The 24,508-nt window shown below is 35.6% G+C and overlaps 3 protein-coding genes across 3 annotated transcripts; 2 read left to right on the top strand and 1 right to left on the bottom strand.

Annotated features, from left to right (window-relative positions):
* The first annotated feature begins 3,264 nt into the window (after positions 1–3,264).
* LOC144411873 (uncharacterized) lies at positions 3,265–6,250 on the top strand. The gene is made up of 6 exons (XM_078109524.1): positions 3,265–3,439; positions 3,819–3,967; positions 4,118–4,200; positions 4,621–4,701; positions 5,505–5,588; positions 5,668–6,250. The coding sequence occupies exons 1-6, from the start codon at positions 3,326–3,328 to the stop codon at positions 5,799–5,801; spliced, it is 645 nt and encodes a 214-aa protein (XP_077965650.1). The 5' UTR covers positions 3,265–3,325; the 3' UTR covers positions 5,802–6,250.
* Positions 6,251–12,783: 6,533 nt separating this feature from the next.
* On the top strand, positions 12,784–17,567 carry LOC120334129 (microfibril-associated glycoprotein 4-like). Its single transcript, XM_078109428.1, has 6 exons — positions 12,784–13,071; positions 13,594–13,650; positions 14,241–14,392; positions 14,498–14,594; positions 16,687–16,804; positions 16,908–17,567. Exons 1-6 carry the CDS (start codon positions 12,801–12,803, stop codon positions 17,233–17,235), a joined length of 1,023 nt encoding a protein of 340 aa, XP_077965554.1. The 5' UTR covers positions 12,784–12,800; the 3' UTR covers positions 17,236–17,567.
* A 4,748-nt stretch (positions 17,568–22,315) lies between these two features.
* LOC120334638 (fibrinogen C domain-containing protein 1-like) lies at positions 22,316–24,117 on the bottom strand. The gene is made up of 5 exons (XM_078109426.1): positions 24,068–24,117; positions 23,693–23,825; positions 23,125–23,221; positions 22,722–22,818; positions 22,316–22,640 (listed from the first exon to the last, which is right to left on the bottom strand). Exons 1-5 carry the CDS (start codon positions 24,115–24,117, stop codon positions 22,316–22,318), a joined length of 702 nt encoding a protein of 233 aa, XP_077965552.1.
* Positions 24,118–24,508: the final 391 nt, after the last annotated feature.

The following is a 24,508-nucleotide window of genomic DNA, read 5'->3' as shown; positions in this document are numbered from 1 at the left end:
AACACAAAATATATATTTGAATTCCAAATCTGAACTTCGATAAACATTTTGCAATTTGCGAATGATGAGTACGAATTTTGTTTGTTTGCTTTGATGCGACGTCGAATCTAATTACAGGTTCGATAATGATATCAATCTGGAAAAAAATTGCCAATTCCCAATAATTCAGATACCATTATATGTGAATATAGTTGGATGTCGTGTATTCATATTGTAACGATGAAATAATGTAACAAAATACAATGCTTGATGAAGTGAATACGCTGAAGGAATTGGCTTTTAATCGAATTTATTTCGTCGAGTAAAGCACATATCTTCCCATTCAATTAAATATTATATGGAATCAGCTTGTGTCATTACCTGTTAAGCAGGGAACATTAGCCAACTTTTTTGAAAACGTCGGCTGTTTACAAAAAAGATGAGATTGTACAAGTGAACGTAGAAAACATATATACTTCGGAATACGTGTTTTTGAAAAAAAAAATTGAATTTGAATTAATACTTGAAGGTTGTTGTAAATATGTTGTTGAAATCAAGTTTAACCATGAGGAATACCCGTATCATCTTGTTATTATTGTTATGGCTATCATTATAGTTCCACTCTCTTTTATACAGTTCCCTAATGAGACCATAAAATCTTGGTATCACTTTAAATATTTTCTGGAACGAATGTCGATATAATTAGATTTAAAAATGCCGATGAAGCAAGGGCTAATACTAAATGATCATATTTCCACGAATAAACAATTCAATATCTATGAACAATGTATCAAATATAATATGACCGTTGTTGTTTTACACGGGCACAAAACAGAAAGCTAATAAAAATAATTTTTTTGACATTGCAGGAAATGTGGTAAAACACGAAATGCTAAAGTCGTCAAAGCAGTAAGGGTTGGACAATACCCAACGGTTTATAATATTTGATTATTCAAAATATGAATTTTGAAATACCCAGACTGTTAACCGCACTGACTTTGTTTATTTTTGTGTTTGAACGGTCGCATAAATTTGCAAGTAATCTCTTGTAAAACTTTGTTAATGTAAAGGCCATGTGCGTGCATGTTTAGTAAATCACGAAATGCTAAATTCATCAAAACAATACGTTTTGAATAATTTTCAAATGTTTATGGTAATTGACTTTCGGTATGTTATCTATTTTTGACTGTCGCATGAATTTGCAAATGTTAACTATGACACCATTAAATGTGAACGTCCGGCAACATATTTCTTGGCTATTTGCCAAGAACGTCATAACTGGCCGTTTACATTTATTTGCTACGACGACTATACTGCTTTGCACCAACGTAAATGATCTGTAGTGAGAATGTTATTTCTAGCAATTTAATAGTTAGCAAAGAAATGTTTTTGAATATTCCGAGAAATGAGTGATTTTATATTCGGGCAGATCATGAACCTGCGGTCCCACTACTCGCAAACTCAAATCGAACATCGGAGTAACCCCGCGACGGTGAGTATTCCAGTAATCCTACCGCAAATTGTCACACTTTTCGTGAGATTCGAACCTAGGTAGCAAGCTGCGTTGCTTGCCACCTATCCAAGTGTTACGTTGTAAACGTACGTTGTTTACAATTTTATCGTACATTTTGCCTCTGTGTGCAGTGCATCGTGCGCTGCCTTGTAACCATTATTATTATTATTCCCTTTGCTTGTAGCGTAAATTAGTAATTTTATCTGTTGTCTGGTTTAGCGTTTTCCTTTCCGTCATTTCCGCATTACGTATTCGTCGTGTAAGAGCCGAAGATATTTGTCCGTATTGTTGACTGTTTACTTATCTTTTACATATATATATATATTGTAATTGTATAAGCCACCCGGATCGGAAAACGTTTGGTAAGAAATTAGCCTTTTGTTGTTGATAAATGCTCTGTGACTTAAGTTAATCAATTGTGTTTTATTCATTTAAGAAAACCGCTGTTCTTTGCCAAGTGTATAAGAAGAAGCTGGTTTATGCATGTGTCTTATTTGTGGATAAAGGGGCTGAGAGTGGCGCGTTCGATACGTTTCCATTGTGTCTCGTCTATATAGATTCCGGGCTATCAAAAGACGTGACATCAAGAATATCCTCCGATGTTGTATTAATTAACAACACACCAGATTTAGGCGAATAGCGGGTCTTCTATAAACTTGCTTTTGACTGTGTTCTCATGATTTATCTTGCCTTTTTCAATCAAAACTTCTCTCTAATATGTCGAATAAACATTGTTCTTAAAATCTTATGACTTTGGTGCAGGCAGCCTAATAACTTGGCGATAAAGCTACGCGATAAGATTGGAAGTCTGAGCAAAATTTTTTCTTACATTTTTAAAATCATAATTCTGGCAGCGTGCGCAACTACTGAAACGCACTGACTTGCCCTAGTTTCACCACGATTCAAGGGATATTACAATAAAAATTAAAAAAAAAAGATACAAAAATAAAATATATATATATTTAAAATCAAACCCGAACTGTAATTATGCATTCGTTGCATTCTCTTTTTCAATCCTGTACCAAGTTAATTGAAAATGAGCGTAAAAATGAAATGGCGCGTAGTAGAAACATTTCAATTGAGACTTGTCTCGCCAACTGGTGAGTAGTTGGATCATACGCCTTTTAACACGAACGGATATATAACCACTAATTTTCCATAGTGGTAATCCAGAAATGTGTCCATAAATGTTTTGCATGACGTTCACATTTAACGATGTCACAGAAATAATATTTGCATATTTATGCGACAGACAAAAATAGACCATACAGTATTTGGAAAAGGAATTACCATAAACCGAATAAAATAATTCAATCCTTACTGTTTTGACAACTTTAGCATTTCGTGATTTACCGAACATGCACATACATGACCTTTACATTTACCGGCTTCACAGGAAAATTACTTGCAAATTCATGCGATTTTTTAATTCAAAAAATAAATAACTTTAGTGCGTTGAACAGTCGGGGGATTTCGATTGTCATATTTTGAATAATCAAATATTATAAATCTTTGGATATTGACCAACCTATACTGCTTTGATAACTTTAGCATTTCGTGTTTTACCGAATATCCTCAAATGTCAAAAATTTTACTTTTATTAACTTACTGTTGTGTGCGCACAAGAACAACAATGGCCACATTAGATTTGATGCGTTGTTTTTATATATTGTTCGTTTATGGAAATATGGTTATATAGTATTAGCCCTTGCTTAGACGATTGAGATTAAAAAAGCATTTTTTTCGACATTTATTTCGAAAAATATATAAAGTGATACCAAGTTATTATGGGCACATTTGAGAACAATATACCTGCGACATATTCGTGCAAAAATGGTGAGAATGAAGATCTACATATTTTTGGCTGCGATATATTTTTTGGGAGAAACGGTAACTACTCAGCTCTGCTCCAAAACAGATGAATATCAAGCTATTGACTGGGACAGGGTAAGAAATCTTGGAAATTTATCAAAAACTCTTTCTGTTGGTATAATATTTTGACTAAGTCGCACATCAGTCACTATTAAAATGAAGAATAAAAATGAAATATTTTAACCTTTTTTTAATGTAATAATGCTAACTATTGTGAATTGTGATAGCTAAAACAATGATCACAAGCTGATAAGATTAAATCACACGAGTAGTCCAGCTCCATATTGAGTTGGCATTTTTCATGGTATAGTTGACGACTTAAGAAGTTGAATTCGACAATATACTACACAACCTTCGTTTTTGGATAAATTAGCTAAGGACCCCGAATAACGATCGATTTATGGCGGTATATTCGGTCTAGTTCATATAATTCTCAAGTGTATTTGTATTTCAGTTCGGCAAAATAAAAGGAACATGGTTTGATGGACTTGACATCCCGAATCCTGGTAATACTGGTAAATTTCCGAGAACATGTCATGATATACATCATTTCAAAGCACCAGAAGATGGAGTTATGTTCAACCTAACTCTGAGCGTTCACGGGTAAACTAGCAGTAATCTTATTTAAATATAGACTGTTCAGTTTGATCGCTTTGTGTAAACTGTAAAGTTCATTTGAGTGCATTTGACAGGGCAAATCATGAAGCAGCGTTTTTGTTCATTTGTTTGCTTAATTTATTATCTTTTTTAAAGGCTATTCAACAAGAATACAATGGATTTCCAGTTACACTTTATCCGAAGAAAGGGCGAAACATACATCATAGATCAACAACTCAGTGAGCGCAATTTGTATCATTGTGAATTGTAATCAACAATGTGACAAATACACAACATACAGAAAAAAACAGTTCTACATTGAATTAAGTTTGTTGTGTTTCTAAAAAAGCATTTTGTAATTTCTTATTCTAGGCGAGCGCTCATCGCACCAAATCGCAATACCAAATTTTTTTTAAAATTGATAACGCCGTTATTTGTGTATCTAGTGAAGTTTTCAGCCACACAATTTATCGAATTGATTTCATCTGTGAACGTAGGCATTTAAGCTTCCGCATTAGCAATATATTATTGATAAGACAATGTCTTATTTACCGAAATTCTCAAATTTGCATCGACGTAGCGTATTGAAAACCTGCTGTTAGAAATATAACATATCGTATTCTCGACATTAATGAACATAACCAATATTTTTCTTTTAGAAACTTCGTTTCTGTCAAAACTCAAGAAGTTGTATTTTGATACCCCAGGTGGTGGCGCAACAAATGAAGAGCTAGAGACTTGTAAGTGGAAATTGTTGGTTTAATTGTGGATATATTCTAATATATAGCCCCAAGACTTGCCGCATTCTGCTTTGACCGTCCAGAACAGGGTGGTCTAAACCCAGGCCTATTTTCCCAGGCTTCATTATCTGTGGCCCGCGTCGCATTCGGAGAGTAATCAAAAAATCGCATTTAATGTTGTTTCGTAATAAAATTTACAAGAAAAAGCTTTTGACATATTGTTTCATGTCACTGAATTGGCTGAGTTATGACTAGCTGAGGCAACTAGCGAAGTTGAATGATGTTCTTGGCAGTCTTAATTGTTATCTGACTTTCTATCTTTTTGGTCGGGAATATATGCTAACAATTTTGGCATCGTAGAGAACTTAAAATTGAATGCGGATTCTATTAGCCTAGATTGGCTGTGCCTGTTAACTTAATATATACAATATAATTCATGCAAGGTGTTTTTACATTAGCGGAAGCACCTTTTCCGTTTGAAAGAGTTTGAAATCTTACACTAAATATAAATACAGAAACACATTTGGAGGTTTTAGTAAGTTTTCGGTGGTTTTTGCGTGTTTTAGCTCGATAAATGACAAATCATGATCAGTGCGTTTCCACAATTAAAGTGTTTGTTTAGTATTGAACTGTTTACCTATTCTTGGCACTATTGTGGCCCGCGAACACTGCGAAAATAATTTTGCGGCCTCCAGAGCCGACAACCTTTTATTAAGTATTTCCATGGTTTATCACCTTGCAAAAGTTTGCAATATTTGGACCAAGGTACATTTATTAGCTCCCACTTACAACTATCATTTCAGATGCAGACAACCTATTTCGAGGCGAGTATTTCTTCATGACAGATTACGACACTTACTTTGTCATGGGATTCTGCACACCAATAGGTAAATATAACAATGTTACATGGTGATATATAAAATTAGTACATGCAATGATATTGCATTTTGCATTAAATATTTTCAGGATTGAAGGGGTTTTCACACTTCAGAACCATAACTCCGACAGCAAAGGCAATTTATAATATGTGGAATGTATTTGCCAGTCACAATCAAGTAACAAGTATAGGATGGGAAGATATGTGCTTTGCCTGGCAGTAGTAAATTCGATTGAAATGTACTTCTTTTGATATATTCACTTTATAAAGTGTTGTATTTTGATTCAATATTTCATCGTTATAAAACAAACTCAACGACATAAAACTATATTTGAATATGGAAGTTATTGATATATATATAAACACCGACGAATTTATTAATATCATGTCAGTAGCAAACCTTTATTAGATTCAACGTCATCAAAGTAAACAAACAAATGTGTACGTATAACTCGCAGATTGCAAACTGTTTTTCAAAGTACATATTCGAAATTCGGCAACATTAAAAACTCCTACATGGGTACATTTTAGAGTCTAATATATCTGGTATTTGTTACCTAATTCATAGATTGAACTTTTTATATGAATCATTTGTTGCTTTGGTTTACACATGCAAATAAATGACAACTCATGCTGCATTAAACTATTTGTCTCTTGGTCGTTACAATTGTGTGTGATTATTCTCTGTTTAATGCAAGATCTACAGGTTTACAAAATATATATACTATATACCGTAATAGCCAATAGTCCATAGCTAACCTAACAAGCATCGCTGCAACGGCTAGTCGGTTGCGGCCTTCTCGCCAACCACGTTTGTTGACGTGTTTTGCTCAGCGTGAGAGAACGTGTACGGGAAAGTCAATCATATCTGTGGTGTTCCGAAGGATATTGACGTTAAGGATCGATTGGGCAGGTTATCACATTCACTTTTTTGTTTTAACCGGGGTAGTTCCCAACCTTTTTCTATATTTTCCTGTATCGGGTAGAATTTTGCGATGGAGAGACTTTATGCAACTTCTTTTCTGCCAGAAATACAGTAAATACTTCGTTACAGTACCCATCACTGATTTCAATAAACTGGCGCTTTGGCACGACATAGCGTAATTAAAGCCGAAATTGTAGGCGCTCGGAAATTTGGCGGGTCGTAAGTCCAACACGTGGTGATGTGGTATGACACGAGCGGTACGCTCCATGTTAGGAAGGCGTATACGGTCAAGTCATTCATACTTGTTGGTTTTTGAAGAGGATATTTCTGTTTTAACTTATTCAATACAAAAGAAACAAATAATACAGCAATTTTAACAGAACAAAACAGGTGAAAAAATGATTCAAATCAATTGTTTTAAAACAAATCTTTTTTAACGAGTCCCTAAGGAAAATCAGGTTTATATATAGGTTTACCATCCGTCCCACCCAGAATGACCAGGACAGTCCCGGAATTGATGTCTGTCGTCCCGTGTCCCGGACTGGACTACGGTTGTCCCGGAATTTACTGAAAAAAAGGTTTTAAAATAGAAGGACATCGGATTCGTTCAAAACTGGAAACGGATGTTGTTCACGCGAATTTTTTTTTAAATAAAAATTACGTCTGTAGGTGTCACTCAAATAAAGACATGTTTCGCCAACCGTGACTTCCTGGTGACAAAACAATCAAATAAGTTAAACAATTGCAAAATGGATGGTATTATTACATACAGGTAGTTTTAAAACGGTTCCGTAGCTGTAAGTGTGCGCTGAGAAAGGTTTGCAGTGAACTTTTACGCCCAACTGGTGGCCAATAGGCTTGCACGTAATTTACGGATTTACGGAATTACGGAATTATTTCGAGTTACGGAAGCGAAGTTACGAATTACGTAAATTCGTAATTATTGGTGGAGCGCTTTCGCGATTGAAACGAGCAGTCAATTCCGTCGATTGTAAAAAATTAAAGTTTAATAAGTAGAAGAAGTTAGAGTTCCGGTATTCGCAGCCGTTTTTCTCTCTCTTGTTACGCAGATGGAGAAGGCATAACGCGTTGCCATTTACTAACCTATTATCAACTTATCTAGCATGGCAAATGTACATATTAAGCGTAGATATGGGATAGAATTGTGTTGAGACCGATGGATGCCAACACACCTGGTTTCAACTTCTTCGGGTGTAATGACTAAAGAATGTAAGAGATCAACTTACCAAACATGGTCTATTTGTAAATGCCGTGATAATTAATGTCGCGCTTATCAAACAGCAATATGACGACGGAAGAGAAATTGCGTAATGAACCAACGCAACTTAGTCTTTTCGGCATCGGTAAAGCGATTCAGACGGCAGAGAAACAACGAAAAGACGGGATTTCTCATGTTTATTCTGCGCGAGATCCATTTTCTATTACAAAATCTTGATGTTCTGTTACCGGTTTTATCGTTATATATCTGTCCGGACTTGGCCTTGTTTTCACAATGCCTCGCGCTATTTCGGCCAAATATGTCTTTACCAAATGCGGCAACTTATTTTGATTTATCGTCGACTCAAATACCACCGGCACTCGACCAAACTTGTGTCAATCTTAGCCGATAGGATTGTCGACTTGAGTTAGAAAAGTAAATTAATATTTTCGTGAGTGCAAAATAAATGTCACCAAATGCATTGTTTTGCGATATAACTTTGTATTTTCGGAGAAGGCATGTCATATAAGTACGGTATTTAAATTATGCGCAAATACTTAATATTTGATCTAAATTTATCGCAAATAATGTTATAACATTTAGGCCGCGAAATGATTTAATATAAAATGAAGCATGGTAATCGGAAAATTGTCAATAAGTCGGCATCAATAATTATTATAAAATGCTAACTAGGTAGTAAAGTCGGATAATGTAAAAAAACGGTACAATAACAAGTCTTCGTCGCAAGGCAAGCGCAAGTATAATCAAACGAGAGAATACGCTCGTCGTTGATTTATAAATTAGAAACCCGGAATTTTTATTTGATACGAAACTCGTATTAATACGTTAATACGATTTAAAAAAAGTCAACTATCGTTTCATAAATATATTACCACTTACCAGTGTTGGTAATGATAAAATTGATCCCATAAAATTGGGTGATAAAGTTGATAAAGAAAAATCAAAGCTAACACAAAAGATAAAAATCAGAATAAAATTAATTTGAATTCACTCCTTGATATTTGTCTTTAGCATCTGTCGCCGGCGTGTAGTACTGGCGGAAATATGGAAACCAAACTGTCCCAACTGTCGATGTCCCATTCGGAATAGAAGTGGATTAAATTGGTTGTTATGATAGGTTTAAAAGTGTGAAAAAATATCGCAATTACGGGGTCATTACGTAATCGATTTGGCCGTAATTACGGAATTGATTTTTGTCAATTACGTGCAAGCCTAGTGGCCAAATACTTAGTTTAAAGATGATTCTTAAAAAGATCAGGGAGTTGAGAGGAGACATCTTCCTATGTTTCATCAATTATAGAAAAGCTTTCGAGACTGTAGTACACGATGTCCTCTGGAATGCGATGGTAAACATGGGGTCCCCTATGCTTACCAAATATCTGAAGTAAAAAACCGGGTCGATGCGAATTGGACAGGCCAAAATCGGTTCAATTCAAGAGGCTTAGTTATAGTTTAAACATTTTCCACACCATTGTGGGTAGATTACGGACATTCGTTACGGACATCCGTAACGGTTCAAAAAGCAATTTTGTAATAGTATCAAATTGAAAAATTATTTTTGACTGTCATCACGGCGGAAAAACTTGCAAAAACGAGAATTGTCCCGACTAAATCGGGACGTGTAGTGGGCCTACCTATGCATATAATTGATCTTTTAGAGAACCTTTATCTGTTTATGACTCTCAAAAGGCAGCAGTAAGATCGGCTCACGGGATGACAGATTTCTTTGACATTGGCCAGGGTGTCACCCCACCTCTTCAAGCAAGTCATGCGAGAAACTCTCAACATCATGTGGATGGGCCGCAACTAGTTGGACGGATAGTTAATAGACTGAGATAAGCCGACGATGTAGTTCTGAAGCAGGACTCTTGTTCATTATCAAGAAAACTGAAGTGATAAAAATTACAAAGGTTACAAATGAGGAAAACTTAATTTTGGAAAACCAGAGTGTTGAAAATGTAGAAAGATTCAAATATCTAGGTGTAGTTCTAACAAACAAAGTAGACGAGACAAAAGCGGTAAGACGAAGCATAGCAATGGCGAAAGCTTCAATGATTTATCTGAGCAATATCTGGAAAGACAGATCAGTTTTCCCGTTTTCTCAATAGCAACACATGTATCAGAATGTTGAATATTGAAGAAAGACGACGTGAAAAAAATTGCAACTTTTAAGTTATGGTGCTACCGCAGACTTCTTCGTGTGAGCTGGGTAGATAAGTGAAATAACAAAAGGGTTCTGAGGAAAATTAAACCTCTACAGAGACTTCAGAAAGCAATAAACGACAGGAAACTGCGTTTTCTGGGACACATCGCAAGAACGGACGGTGTGACAAAAGATCTGCACTTTGGCACCACACCTGGCACATGAAATCGTGGACGAACCAAAACAAGGATGCAGACAATGTTGAGGACATAGCAGACCTCAGCATGTCTCAATTGTTCAAACTGTCGCTGAAGCAGGACCAATAGCGTCAATTTGTGAAGAGTGTCAGCGATGACCATTCCGTTTAAACGAGAGATGACGTTTCAAACAGATAGAGTGAAGATCTTTGCCACTCAGTAGCCAGACGATACACAACCTTACGTATTGTACCATTTGTCCTGCCAATTCGAGTGTCAAACGCGAATTGTGAAAGAGTGTTCAGTATTATGAATGCGGTTTGGACCAATAGTAGAAAAAACTAACTTTAATCCCGTCAAAGTTGAACTGAAGATGAAATTGAATTTTCATATTATGTCATGCAATGAGAATAAATTTTCAGTGGTTAAAGATGGAATTTTTCTCCAGAAAGATATTACTCGAGTCAGTTGGTATTTTAATTCACGTTGAAACGGAATTGTCACAGAACCTGGAAAGTACCTGTCCTGTAACAGTGCCGCTTTGACGATATGGAAGCCCAGACAGTCTCTTGTAAGCGGGGCGTACAGTTATATTCACTGTCTTTCAATATGGGGCACAGTCTCTCGAGAGATGGGCCTATAGTCACAGTTATAATTAATGTCTTCTAATATGGGGGCTTTTTTGGAAATAGGTAAACTGTGCCGTACTGGGTACGGATACTGGTAGTTAGTTTCACTGTTCAGCTTGGTGTAGGATACCCTATGGATTTCGGTTCTCGCTTGTGTTCTATCTAATAAATTTTGAGGAAATTAATACAAACCCATTTTTAATTTTTTAGCGTTTTAGATGATTCGAAATTTATCAAAATAAGTATTTTTTTCCAAATTTCCAACGGTAGTCGCAGTAGATTTCACGAATAGGCCCCCTATGTAGTCACCATCGTTTACTCATTGTACTGTCATCGGTTACGGTCATTCACAACCTAATTATGCCGCGAAAAACAGCAAAAAGGGCAAATTTTAAATTTAACATTGTTGTAGGTCCCATTTGATGCCGCCCTCACTGCCAAAAAAGCCAGTACTTTTCATTCATCAGGAACTGTTGTTGTGTGAAAATCTGTCTAATATCCTAATGTCAACATCAACATGAAAGTTTTATAAAGTCACTTTGTAGGCCTTTATTTGTTATTTTAACAATTTAACTTGAGGGAGCGTTATGGTACGGAGCTTGTCATGCAACACGGGCTACATTTGAAAGAGGAAATGAGTAATATAGAATATTTGCTTGTTGGAAAACTTGGAAAGGTAATGACCAATTTATTAACTGTCTCTAAGCGGCCTTCGAAGTCACTTTCATAGGACCATTATATATATTGAATCTAGCTTTACGTTCTATTTAGTTCAGTGGTTCTTAACATTTGTGAGCCTGCCGAACCCCTACGCTATTCCGTTAGCTCCTGTTGAACCCAAAATTTTTGAACTAAGAGCGCAACCTGAACTTATTCAGGTGAAGTCGGATTTATACAAATTTATAGAAAATTTGATCGACTTCAATTGATAGAATATGAACTTGTTGCCTTACTGTTGAGCATAGGTTGTTTTTTCGGGTTAAAATTCAAAGAACATGCTTTGTCAAGACCAAGAGAGTATCAACCGCCGAAAGAACCGCTGGTTACGCCATTGGTTGTAGCAGAATAAATTGCAATACCACAGTAAACTTTATACATTCATTAGATTTATTAGTGACACTTCTGCTACTGTTTCTCTGTGAACAACTGAGAGATACGTGGCTTCGTTTCAAATTGAACAATTCTCATGACGTTTTGCATTGGAGTCCCGTCCAGTTGAGCAGGTAAAGCCATACTGCACATTGTCATCAGACCAAGTTCTTTAATGACTTATTTCACGAAAAAGACTCCTCGGAGTTGCAAAGAGTTTTTGGAGGAAAAAAACGTTGAACCACTCTGAAAATTACGGTGCAAACTTAGATAGCAATACGCCGTGTCGAAATATCCATTGTTATGTCACAATGGCAAGGACTAAAAGGGCTGGGCAGGGCATTTTCGATTACCTGGTGATTTCGAATACTTGGGGAGTCAATGGGAGATATGTAATTGTATGTCACTCGTTGTAATTGCGGAGCGTTCACACACAATAACAAAACGCTTATTTATCGATAACTCACTACAGAAAAAAAACATACCGTATGTCAGAATTGCATCGAAAAATATGGCTACAATAGAATAAATGGGTAATTCACCTCGACCCTGAGGCCATACGGAGGTACACCCAAGCGCTTGATGTCTCTCATTGACAGCTCTAAGAATATTTTTCCAAACAAATTTGACATACCTTGCAGCAGTTCAATGACCGAAATACATCGATTAGAGCGCAATCGTTTATTTATTTACCTCCTGGAGAGAGACTAAGCAAATGAAAGGAATGTAAAACTCGAATTAACAACATTCTCAAATAGTTGAGAGCGTTTAGAAGAAATAGTAATCAGACTTCTAAGTTGAGTTCATATTCATGATATATATCTCAAATAGCAATAGGTGTAGCAGAAGGTACACAGGCGTAATTTTACAAGAGTAATCATATGGAGCATTTAGCGTTTAGACTACCTCTTTATATCGTTAACTACATTTCTACAAAAATTATTATTCAATCTAATGGAAATATACTTCGATTTCCAGATTATTAAAATTAAAAATAACATGAACTTATACGACATATACATCGTTCTTGTACTTTTATTGTACAGTCGGTCAGTCGTAGGTCAAGAAGACATCAGACTCTGTACAAAGATGTACGAATATTGCAAACTACAGCAAACGAGTGGTGGACAGAGTGAGCCATGTGCCGATCAGATCTCAGAACCGGGTCGTGTTGGAAAAACTGGTCCACGTGGTATGCCGGGACAAAAAGGAGAATCTGGTGTCGTTGATTACAATCGTGTCAATGCCAAAATATCAAATGACATTTCAGGTACTATAATATGTATTATTAAATCCATACATTTGCCCTGGTCTTTTTTATTTTCATGGATGCAGACGATCAATTGGTGATTGTATTATTAAATCCATACATTTGCCCTGGTCTTTTTTATTTTCATGGATGCAGACGATCAATTGGTGATTGTCTTGTATAAGTAAACACATCTTGCCTCATAAAATTGGAACATGCATAGGGCTGTTACAATACAATATTTGATTCAACAATCTCACTACAAGAGTCGAGGGATGTGAGTGAACTGTTTTTTTTTTTTTTAATTTAGTATTATTTGGATACGATTGCTAAGCTAGCGCGGTCTTTTTAAAATATTACAAACTGACCTCTGAAAACTCAACTTTGACCTTTTGATAACGTCAAGTACAGAATCAAGTTGCTTTCAATCAACCACACATTTTCAAGCTTCTGATGTTGCGGCACTTGTGATCAACACACAACTTATCCATATGTAATATTTGTAAATTGGTTTTAGCAAATAGTTTCTTTTTAACATTGCAGAAGTGGAAATGCGTCTGAATGAGAAATACAATAAGATGGAAGAAGCATTGCAAAGAGGTAAAAATGAATATTCAAATCGTATGTCATAAGTCATTAAGCGATCCCGAGTTGGCCGAACTTGGTTTTGCCTAATAAGGCTGTCCCCATTACGCCTCTGAATACTCTATGTTTTGTGAGTATCTCATCAATATATATATTCATCAATTGGGGTTTAATTCCTGACATAGAATCTTGTTTTAATCTAGCACATATGTCGATGACGCAAATATTTTCTCGGGTTTTAATCGACAAAACAGCAACGTATTGACATAGCTAAATCAATTAGAAACACTAATGTGAAAATATGCTGAACGATGATTGTTTGGTCAATAGCCTACTAGATTCCAGTTTGCCTCTGGTCTCTGACATCGATAAAATATATGCTCTGGCAAATTTTGATTCAAGCAATTTAGTATGAAAAAATAAAATAACAATAAATCTGAATATTAGACACGAATGGATTGTGCATTCGATTCCCATTTTCCTTATCGTCCATAGTTACCATAGAGTAAAATTTTGTCGGAAAAAAGTGGCATGTAAATTTGTTCCATGAAAAAACAATATGACATTAAAAAATATACGCCTAATAATTGCAAACTTTTATTCAGATCGTTATTATCCGGATAGTTGTCGTGGATTACACAAACTCAATTCTCTTTCTTGGAATGAAACCGGAGGAGTTTTTGAAATCTACCCTACCCCTGTTTCTGAAAAGATTGAGGTTTACTGTGACCTCGTGACAGATGGTGGAGGGTGGATTGTGAGTTGAATCGATTCACATGATCAAATTAAAATTTGTTAGAAATTATCTAAAATATTTATGTATAATAAAAAAAAGACATGAAAGTATAATATTTTTACAAAGGTATTTCAACGCCGAATGGATGGCTCTGAAGACTTTTATCGTGGATGGAATGATTATGTAAATGGATTTGGAAATACGATTGGAGAATTTTGGCTTGGTGAGTTGTTTTATTCACATAAATACCATCGATGGCCTTGTGTTAAAAAGTTTTCAAATATCTCGGTAGTGCAATTTTTTCGTTTGAAGGCATGTATAATGAGCATCTGGGTGCAAAAAAATCGGTACTCCCGTGGTATGTGTACCAGGTTAGGGTTAGGCCATAATTTTATTCCGATTTTTCTTATTTTATTTCTACTACGAGTTCGGGTACTGGCTGTGTTAGACAAGTGAATGTAACCTCCTCCCATAGGTTTTAGTCCCTTTACACCTGTGGTCGGCAACCACCGGGCCGCGGCCCATCGACGGTCCGCGGAAAGGTTACTGCCGGTGACACAAAAACGGACAAGGCTGTTATAAAACCTCTACAATCTAACCACAAACCCTACGACTAAAAAACAGCACCCAGCAGTAAACCAAACAAATACAAAACCAGGGGTCGGCAAACTGCGGACCACAGGCGTCCCGCGAGCTAATTTGTTGCTGCCCTCGAAAGACCCGAATGTTAATACATAAAACAAAAATTTGATCCCAAATATATTATTGTCTCTACACGGATTTATGTGGTGACGAGTGCTGCTGCACGGCGCTTGTTATGTAACAAGTAGCGTCAGTTGTATGTCGTTCGAGTTAATTTTGATTTTTAAAATTTGAAAATGTCTGGGAAACGGAGCGACGCGGATCGAGCATTCCAAAGTGCTTGAACGGAAAAATATTTTTCTTTCTTGCGCATTCCAAAACCAGTCTGCTCGGTATGCCCAGTCAGCATCGCAGTTGTTAAGGGTTTCAATGTTAAACTCGTTTCGAAACGAGTCGTCGGAAATTTTGACCCCGAGACCCGGGACTGCGCCACAGCTCATATGTGCGACATTGCAAAACGTGTAATGTGCACGTTCGGAAGAACATAAAGCTTTGAGCACTTTCATCTAAAATGCATTACACTTAGATTAAATTTCGTACTCGCTTGTCAGATCATCATTTGAACAAAAGTTGCCATAAAAACATCATTTTTCACATTGATAATAAGTAAATAAAAACAATGTATTGTTGGATAATATATTTAAAAAAAACGCCACATACACATCTCATTGGGACAGGATTTCAACACAGCAATAGAAGGTCAGCAATGCGAATGCGCCATAATTTGAAGTTTAATTAATGTAGGGACTGTTTCAAGGCGGAAATATTGCTACCGGAAATGTGTATATTTGGCCCGCAAGAACATGAAGTTTGCCGACCACCGCACAACACTACTGAGCAGCATGTCTGACTTCATAAACAATTGTCATATCAGTATGTCGCAATAATGCTGGGTCAATTGTTTTCTATACGCCCATATAAGAATGTCTCTCATCAGTCCGAATAAGATCTCCACAACAAAATGATACAGTCATTGTTAACTTCCCCGAAATTTTATTAATGTGAGACCTGGTTTTCAATATTGATAACTACAAAAACGAAATATCGAAGTAGGCTGGATGTAAGAAACACACGTTACGTGTGTCAATGTCGACTATATCTCGAATATGGGAACATTGGCCATCAAACAAATACAGATATCGCATTAAATAGAATTACCGTCGTTTTTAGTATATTGTCAACATGAATTTCCTAATGCGTATAATTTATTGCATAGGCTTAGTTCGTTTCTATAAAGGTGGTCCGCCAAAAGTTTGTTCAGGCTTTACCGGTCCGGCACTTGAAAAAGGTTGCCGACCACTGCTCTACACAACATGATGTAAAGTAGGAGAACAAAATTAGTTACTTCCATATTGGTACACATACTTCTGGAACTGATTCCGTTTACCCACATCGACGCACGATTAATCAGAATTGGTCACGAAGTGCCATTCCCTTGGGAATTTCACTAATCTGGGAGATTTTTTGAAATATGATTGCTGAGTTGTTGAGTGATGACAAATGTCATATGCTTAAGATTCAAGCGTTTACAGCTACTCAGAGAATTTATATCTGGTTATATCGATTTAAAATCAATAATTTGGGAGATTTTACTCCTTACAAAGAATTGATCTAATATAAGATCCTCAATCGGCATATCCATGATTTATAGTTATATTTTAATTCAATATGAGAAAGACTACAAAATATATTTAGGTTTAAAAATATCTACCAGACCTTGAAAAGCAAGACTTACGAACTCAGAGTAGACATGGAAGACTGGGAAGGAAACAAAGCCTATGCAAAATATGGGTAGGACTTCGAACCTTCACGTTAATTTAGAATCAAGTTTATAGTTGCTTTTTATAATTGTATTTTCATAATTGCTCTTTTCATATATATATATTATTTCTAGAGCATTCTCGATCGGCGATTCTTCAACAAATTATCGTTTAACGGTTGGTCAATACAGTGGAAATGCTGGCGATTCACTTGGACATTCCCAACATCAAGGACGACCCTTCACAACTAAAGACTCGGATCACGACACAGCATCTGACGAAAACTGTGCTGTTAAGTACAAGGGAGCGTTCTGGTACGGAGCTTGTCATGCAACAAATTTGAATGGGCTGTATATCGAAGGAGGAAAGGCACAACACGCAATCTCTGTAGTGTGGTATCATTGGAAAGGCTATGAATATTCTTTGAAGTTTGTTGAAATGAAAATGAGGCAAAAGCAGTAGCCGAATTATACTATGAGTTCACATACAATATTTCTTTATTCAGCATTTGTAAAATACGTACGTTATATCTTCACGATTCACGCAGCTATATTGGGCACAGTGGTCATATAAATGATTTTAGAAAATGTCAATGTTTTTTGGAAATCCGATAGTCTGTTTACAAAGAGTATAGCCACCCAAAGAATGTTGTTCATACTTTATCGCTGTCATGTAGATATCGGGATTCATTTTCATGGAAGCTGAACAAGGAGTATACTGCCAATCAAGTGAAATGCTTTATGTAAAAGTTGCCCAAATTAAAAATGGTAATAAATGTGTGAAGACCTGTGTAATGCTTGTTCTTACAATTCTAAAAACAACATATTTGAGCGTGATGATAGTCTCGAAAATATAAGATATACTAATATAAACAAATATGAAATGAAAGTAAAGAAAATAGGTCGAGACAGACGTAGCGTTAGAACGGCGCTTGTATAAAGAGACAATGGACAAAATCCTTTCGATTAATATTCACGAAGTTCCCTATTTTATAATAAAGATAATTAAAGTAAGTACACACTAGAAACATAGGCGGACAAAATTTTCAAAATTATGTGCAATCTAGCCATGAATATTGCAACAACAGTGGAACCAAATATTGTGCGGCCATGCAGTGTCACAAGTACGCAATAATGCCAAGTAAGTAAAACCCTCTTAGATTTGGTGTGCTACAAAACCGCACAATATATGTTCGATTCTTCGCTCACAAGAGTAAACTTTAATATCCAGCAGAAATGGATTGATTAGATAAAATACAGGTCAACAAAAACACGACCAACCCTAATATCAGTAATACAGAATGAGATGGCTTAATGGTATACAGGGCCACATGGACATGAGTGTTCGGGGTCGAACTAGAATATCCAAAATCTACTCTAGTGGAAAAATTATCCCTATATATTATGACTCTGGCTTACAACACTCTTGTACACGTCCCTAAAGTAATACTGTATAGGTAAATAAAAAGAGCATATAATGTCCCGTCACGATTGCTTGCACTGATTTCACAAATTTTTAAAAGGAAAGTATGCAATACTTGAATGGAACATTTCTGGTTAATAGACAGGAGAATATAGCTGATTAAACTTGAACCCTGCGAGCGTTGAGAAAAATCAATAAAAAAGAAACGAAACAAGTGATAACCGTAATAGATTTGTAGTAAGGTTCCACGCTTATATCGATGTATGCAATATATATATACAGTATTTGTATTATTGGTTGAGTACCCGTTCTGTAACTTTACCTTTACTAATCAGGGATGACAAATAGTCCTTTAACGTAGCTTGTTGTGACACCAAAGACGTGACCATAATGCAATATACAGGGAAAGGGTATCTGCCAGACGCGAATAATTTTGAGAAACTTCGCTTTATCGTTTGCAGAGCATATATATATATATATATATACAAATTTTTTATTGCAGTCGTTGAATATCAGATTCCATTCCAGATTCCACGTCATAGTCCATTACTTTGTTTCAACTGCTGCAAACATTGCGAGATCGATCGTATTGGAAGAGAGACAAAACGATGTGCGACGAACTAACTTTTGATAAAGACTCCAGCTAAACTTTTGGGCAATGAAAATATATCACATGCTTTTTGTAATAAAATGTTGCGTTACAGATATATGTATAGAAATTAGCTAATAATAAATACACTAACGGGTTGACGTTCATTGGAGCAATTGAGGTTGAAAACGTGATATACCTATACAGCTAAAAATATGAATACACCGCCAACCTATATAAATACAGCGCCAACTAAGTGTACATATATACAGCTAATGTAATAACCAAAAACAGACAACCTAATATACATATGCAGCAATTTGTGTGATATAAATACACTACCAATGTCATATGCATATGCAGCAAATTAGATATACAGAGACGCCCATTCAAGTAATCCACATACACTGACAATGTCGTATGTATGTTACAGCCACTCATACTCCAAATCCATTTACATAATCATTCCATCCACGATAAAAGTCTTTAGAGCCATCCATTCGACGTGTAAAAACATTACACTTTCAAGTCTAGTTTGTTTTGTTTTTATTAAACATGAATATTTTAGATATTTTTTTAACAAATTCTAATTTAATTAAGTGAATCGATTCAACTCACAATCCATTCTCCTCCATCTGTCATGAGATCACAGTAAACTTCAATCGTTTCAGAAACCTGGGTAGGATAGATTTCAAAAATTCCTCCGATTTCATTCCAAGAAAGAGAAATGAGTTCCTCGACAACTATTCGGGTAATACCGATCTAAATATAATTTTGCAACTGTTCCGCATATATTTTTTCCATAAACAACTTGCTGCTGTGGCGGGATTGGAGTTGTCCTATTTTTTATTGTTTTATATTTCATTTGGATTTCTTGTTTAGTTATTGCATATGCTGAGTCTGAGCCTTAATTAGCTCAATGTCAGACCATGCTTCTCGACTCCAACCACCATCACTGCATATGTAAATTATGCTGCGGTTTGCACGGTCTTCCCTTCGAGCTCTGGCTGTCGCTGAGTAAGCACTGTATTTTGTCGCTTTGTTATTTTATCTGCTATAATCGTGTGTCATGTGGCACTCGCAATGAATATCAACGATTCTGACGAAGACAAGCTAAGGGAGAAATCTCTAATGTTGCACTACATGGGTTAGCAATGTTACGACATTTATGAAACCCTGAAGGGAGAAAATGATTCATTTGCTGAAACCAGAAGAAAATTGACCGAATATTTTGTCTCCAAAGCCAATAGTGAGTACGAAATTTATCTGTTTCGCAACACAAAGCAATATGAATGTGAATGACTCGATCAATTTTGTACAAAATTTAAGAAAATGGCAATAAACTGTGAGTTCGATCCTGGAAAGGTAGAAGGGGCAATCAAAAGTCAAATAATCCAGGGATGCAAATCTTCTGAATTAAGAAAAAAATGTTTGAGCAAAAAGATGTATTTAAATCACTACTCGACACTGGTGAAACAGTGGAACTGGCAAAATCTCACTTGTCTCTGATGGAAGGAAACACTGAAGAAGAGAGAACGCATATCGGATCAAATCAGTGACCGAAACAAAACACGCAAGAAAAACAATGACTTGAAAATTAGTTTTTATTGTTGCGGCTCGTTTCCACATAAAGGACAGTGTCCAGGTAACGCCGAGAATGTTTCGATTGAAATAATTATGGTCATTTTGCGAAGATTTGTAAGAAACTAAAACAAAAGAAGTTTTCGCGTTCTGTTAATAATTTGAAAGCAAGCTCAAACAACTCAAGTAAAATTGAATCTCAAAGATCTTTTGTCGCAGACTTGCAGTCGTATGTTCCGCCGTGTATAACCGTCGTTTAACTCACTCCTGCACTCACTGAAACCTGGAAAGCCCAAGAAACTGTCCCACAACCAACACAATGGTCTGGTGTTACTTCAAATTATGTTTAAAAAATGACAGTATTAAATAGATGTCATGAATAGGGATGTGAGTTTCAGAATTTCGAAGCGATTCGAATTGAGTTTGATTCGAAGCAATTTAAGAAGAAACGGCTTGATTCTACTTTAAAAAAAATTATAGTTTATATAACGCGCGGCGATTGCACAATGCAGGGGCGGGTCTCAACATCGACCAAAAGCGTTTATTACCCCAATGTTTGCAGCGTTCCCGAGTCGGAACACTATGAGTATTTTACATGGGTCGCAGCTTTAGAGGAAACCATGTTTTTTAGACTATTTAAAATGTTAAGAAGTTTTACAAATCTAACATTATATAAACGTTCCTACTAATTATCTATGTAATGTCATTATAATAATAACATTATTCCTCATTTAAAACATAGGTCTGCGATTTCTTCCCTCGGTATCATTTGCTTTCCCCTGAAAATACGGCGCAAACGATACTAACGCATGTTTCACTTGCGTTTATCATTTGGGTAAATATTGAAAGTTAATTTTAGAAGAAACGATCACTATACAAACTACACAAAACTTCTCTAATATATTAGATAGTTGATGCAATCATTCAATGTGTTTTTCTACTAACAATATTCATTCTTCAAGTTCATTATTGATATCTTAACACACTTTATGCTATAGTTCTTCCAAATTTAAGGAAAGTTAACGAAAATATGATGTTATACTAAATAGAATCAGATTCGGAAATATTCGAATCGGAACAATTCGATTCGAAAATAAAATATTCGAAACTTACATCCCTAGTCATGAACCGTTCCAATACAGTGTCTGAATAAATTGATGAAGTGTGTAAGTAAGAATTAAACTTATAAACAAAAGACAATAGTGATGACCTAAAAATCCCCAAGACATTGCAAGGGGTCACCAAACTTTTTTCATAGAGAGTCGGATGATACTAGGATTTACGATCGCAGGCCAAATCAAAGGAGCAGTCAGGAAAGCTCTATAAAGAATGGGTATTCTCCAGGGCAATGTTGTTGCAATCTTTAATTCGGTTTTGCCAACTCTCTCTATCTCACAAGTCTGTCGACTTAGGTACGTACGTCTTGGGTCACGAAGACATCGATAGGATATACTTTTCCCAGTCAAAGGTCCCGTTAGGAAAATGCGCTAACGTAAAGTGATTTGGAAATTTCGACGCCGTAAAATGTGAAATTTTTGCTTTACATTATGTTGATTCATTTAAAAACTCTTAACGAAAGTGATCTCTGCAATAGTTTATCAATGAAGTATCGTCGATAAGATCCTTGTTTCTAGCTATCGAGCGAACGATACCATTTTAATGTAAACGGCGTTGCTTTTCCTAATAAGATATGCTCTTTGATATCATTGGAATATTTATCAGACCACCGATAAGAGGAAACATAAAGACGCCATTGAACTGAATATCTTTATTAAACAAGATTAGGTATTTCAAGGAAATCTTTGTCTATTATTTAAATCACATGGTTAATTTATAATCCTTATAAAAAAAATCTGGATTCGTGTAAGTTAATATTATAATTGTTGTAAAGTATATATTTTACAGATGCTGACCAATGGATATTGTATGTAAACGTTTTATATAAATCGGCTACTGCTTTTGCCTCATTTTCATTTCAACAAACTTCAGAGAGTATTCATAGCCTTTCCAAGTTTTCCAGACCACAGATATTCCATATTTCGCATTTCCTCCTTTGATATAAAGTCCATTCAAATTTGTTGCATGACAAGCTCCGTACCAGAACGCTCCCTTAAAAGTCACAGCACAGTTATCAGATGCTGTGTCACGATCTGCGTCTTTAGTTGTGAAGGGTCGCCCTTGATGGATGGAATCTCCTAAAGAATTTCCAGCATTTCCACTGTATTGGCCAACCGTTAAATGATAATTTGTTGAAGAATCGCCGATCGAGAATGCTCTAGAAATAATAGGATAAATAATATGAAACCATGCAAATATAAACTTGATTTTAAATTAACTTGAATGTTTGAAGTCATACCCATATTTTGCATAGGCTTTGTTTCCTTCCCAGTCTTCCATGTCTACTCTGAGTTCATACGTCTTGCCTTTCAAGATCTGATAGATATTTTCTAAACCTAAAAATTTAATGTACCTGCTTCGTATTGTATATCAGGAACATAAATACGCAATTTTAAAATTGTTGTCCTCATGGCTACCGTTAGAATATCGTCAGTCAGCTTGTAGTTTGAATGCTTCGTACTATGATCAAGAGTATTGCGTCGAGCACTGACATCAAAGCTTGCATGACAGGAACCAATATGAATATGTAAAATTGGACTGGAAGTAATATATATCTAACTACTTTTAGTAGGCAGTATTTTTAAGAACTTGTTGGAAGATTTCAAGGTTGTTGCAATTTATGTGAATAGAAAAAAACTCACCAAGCCAAAATTCTCCAACCGTATTTCCAAATCCATTTACATAATCATCCCATCCACGATAAAAGTCTTCAGAGCCATCCATTCGGCGTTGAAATACCTTTGTTAACACATTACACTTTTAATTATATTACAATCGATTTAGTTCCAATTATACGAGATTTGTGATAGTTTTAGTTTGACAATATATTTTGGCTTGTTAGGTTTGCTGGCTTTTCTGAAAAAGATTGATCCGATCGATTACAGATCACTGATGCGCTTGGAGATGTATATTTATATATTTATACTTGCGATAAAAATCAATTTTTGAAAGTGTAAAATAGTTCCATGGAAATTTCTAAAATAACTGAAAATAATAAATCTTTAACCACTGAACATGCAATTAGTCCAGTAGTTTGAGGAAAAAGCATTTGTTTTCACAACAAAATTATCAACAACAACAAGAAAATACAAAGAAGAATACAATAACAAATAATAATATTAACAAAAAGATCCATGGGTTCATTTTGTTTCCATTATAGAAAGTACGCAACAAAGTGTATTTGAATAACAATGCAACGAGTCAACTCACAATCCATCCTCCTCCATCTGTCATGAGATCACAGTAAACTTCAATCTTTTCTGAAACCGGGGTAGGATAGATTTCGAAAACTCCTCCGATTTCATTCCAAGAAAGCGAATTGAGTTTGTGTAATTCTCGACAACTATCCGGATAATACCACTCTGGATTTTAAATTTACATTTACAACAGTTTATTGAAATAGCTTATATTTTTTATTATTAACTTTGATCAATGACTATGAACGATAGAGGATATGCGAAATAAATGAATCTATAAAGTAAAACAAGCAAAGCAATAATATAGCGTCTAACGACGAGACAAGCTTAATCACGCGGCTAACTTTAAAATATCGCACAGAGTAATAGTTTAATGTTCCAGATGTACGGAAAAAAAGTAATGAAAAAAAATGAGGGTTTGTTTTTTGATTGGTACATAATTCACCTCGTTCACCGCTTGCTTGATGTAGTTTGCAGCATTCGTTAAACGTCGTACAATGTCCCGTATCTTCTTGACTACCGACTGACATACTGCATAATAAAACTACAAGAACGATGTATATGTATGAATTCATGTTACTTCTTATTTATCTGTTAACGGAAAAGTATATGTTCACTAATTCGAAGCATATTTTTATCAAAGACATAGATGAATCAACACTTGTCAAATTTGTCGTCCATGTTTACTTGGAATATTACAGTTAATTTTTTTGCTTTTTATATTCTCTCTGCAACTGATTATGTTTTTCTAAACCCAAATATCAGTACTCTGAACGTAGTGTTGTTTTTTTATTACTGTTCAGAGTGCATGTCTTCCGTCTTTTTTGTG

Source organism: Styela clava, chromosome 15 (genome assembly GCF_964204865.1).
Source record: "Styela clava chromosome 15, kaStyClav1.hap1.2, whole genome shotgun sequence".
NCBI classification, from domain to species: domain Eukaryota; kingdom Metazoa; phylum Chordata; class Ascidiacea; order Stolidobranchia; family Styelidae; genus Styela; species Styela clava.
The sequence above is the reverse complement of the archived record's forward strand: the minus strand, read 5'-3'. Positions and strand labels throughout refer to the sequence as shown.

Bases quoted from the DNA above. Each gene is read 5' to 3' on its own strand.
- LOC144411873 (XM_078109524.1), top strand. From the start codon at position 3,326: ATGGTGAGAATGAAGATCTACATATTTTTGGCTGCGATATATTTTTTG. The intron at 4,702-5,504 runs GTAAGTGGAAAT...CTATCATTTCAG, and splicing joins AAATGAAGAGCTAGAGACTT to ATGCAGACAACCTATTTCGA. The intron at 5,589-5,667 runs GTAAATATAACA...AAATATTTTCAG, and splicing joins GGGATTCTGCACACCAATAG to GATTGAAGGGGTTTTCACAC.
- LOC120334129 (XM_078109428.1), top strand. From the start codon at position 12,801: ATGAACTTATACGACATATACATCGTTCTTGTACTTTTATTGTACAGT. The intron at 13,072-13,593 runs GTACTATAATAT...TTAACATTGCAG, and splicing joins AATATCAAATGACATTTCAG to AAGTGGAAATGCGTCTGAAT. The intron at 14,393-14,497 runs GTGAGTTGAATC...ATTTTTACAAAG, and splicing joins CAGATGGTGGAGGGTGGATT to GTATTTCAACGCCGAATGGA.
- LOC120334638 (XM_078109426.1), bottom strand. From the start codon at position 24,117: ATGTACCAATCAAAAAACAAACCCTCATTTTTTTTCATTACTTTTTTT. The intron at 22,819-23,124 runs GTGAGTTTTTTT...TTAAATTTTTAG, and splicing joins GGTTGGAGAATTTTGGCTTG to GTTTAGAAAATATCTATCAG. The intron at 22,641-22,721 runs GTATGACTTCAA...TATTATTTCTAG, and splicing joins AAAGCCTATGCAAAATATGG to AGCATTCTCGATCGGCGATT.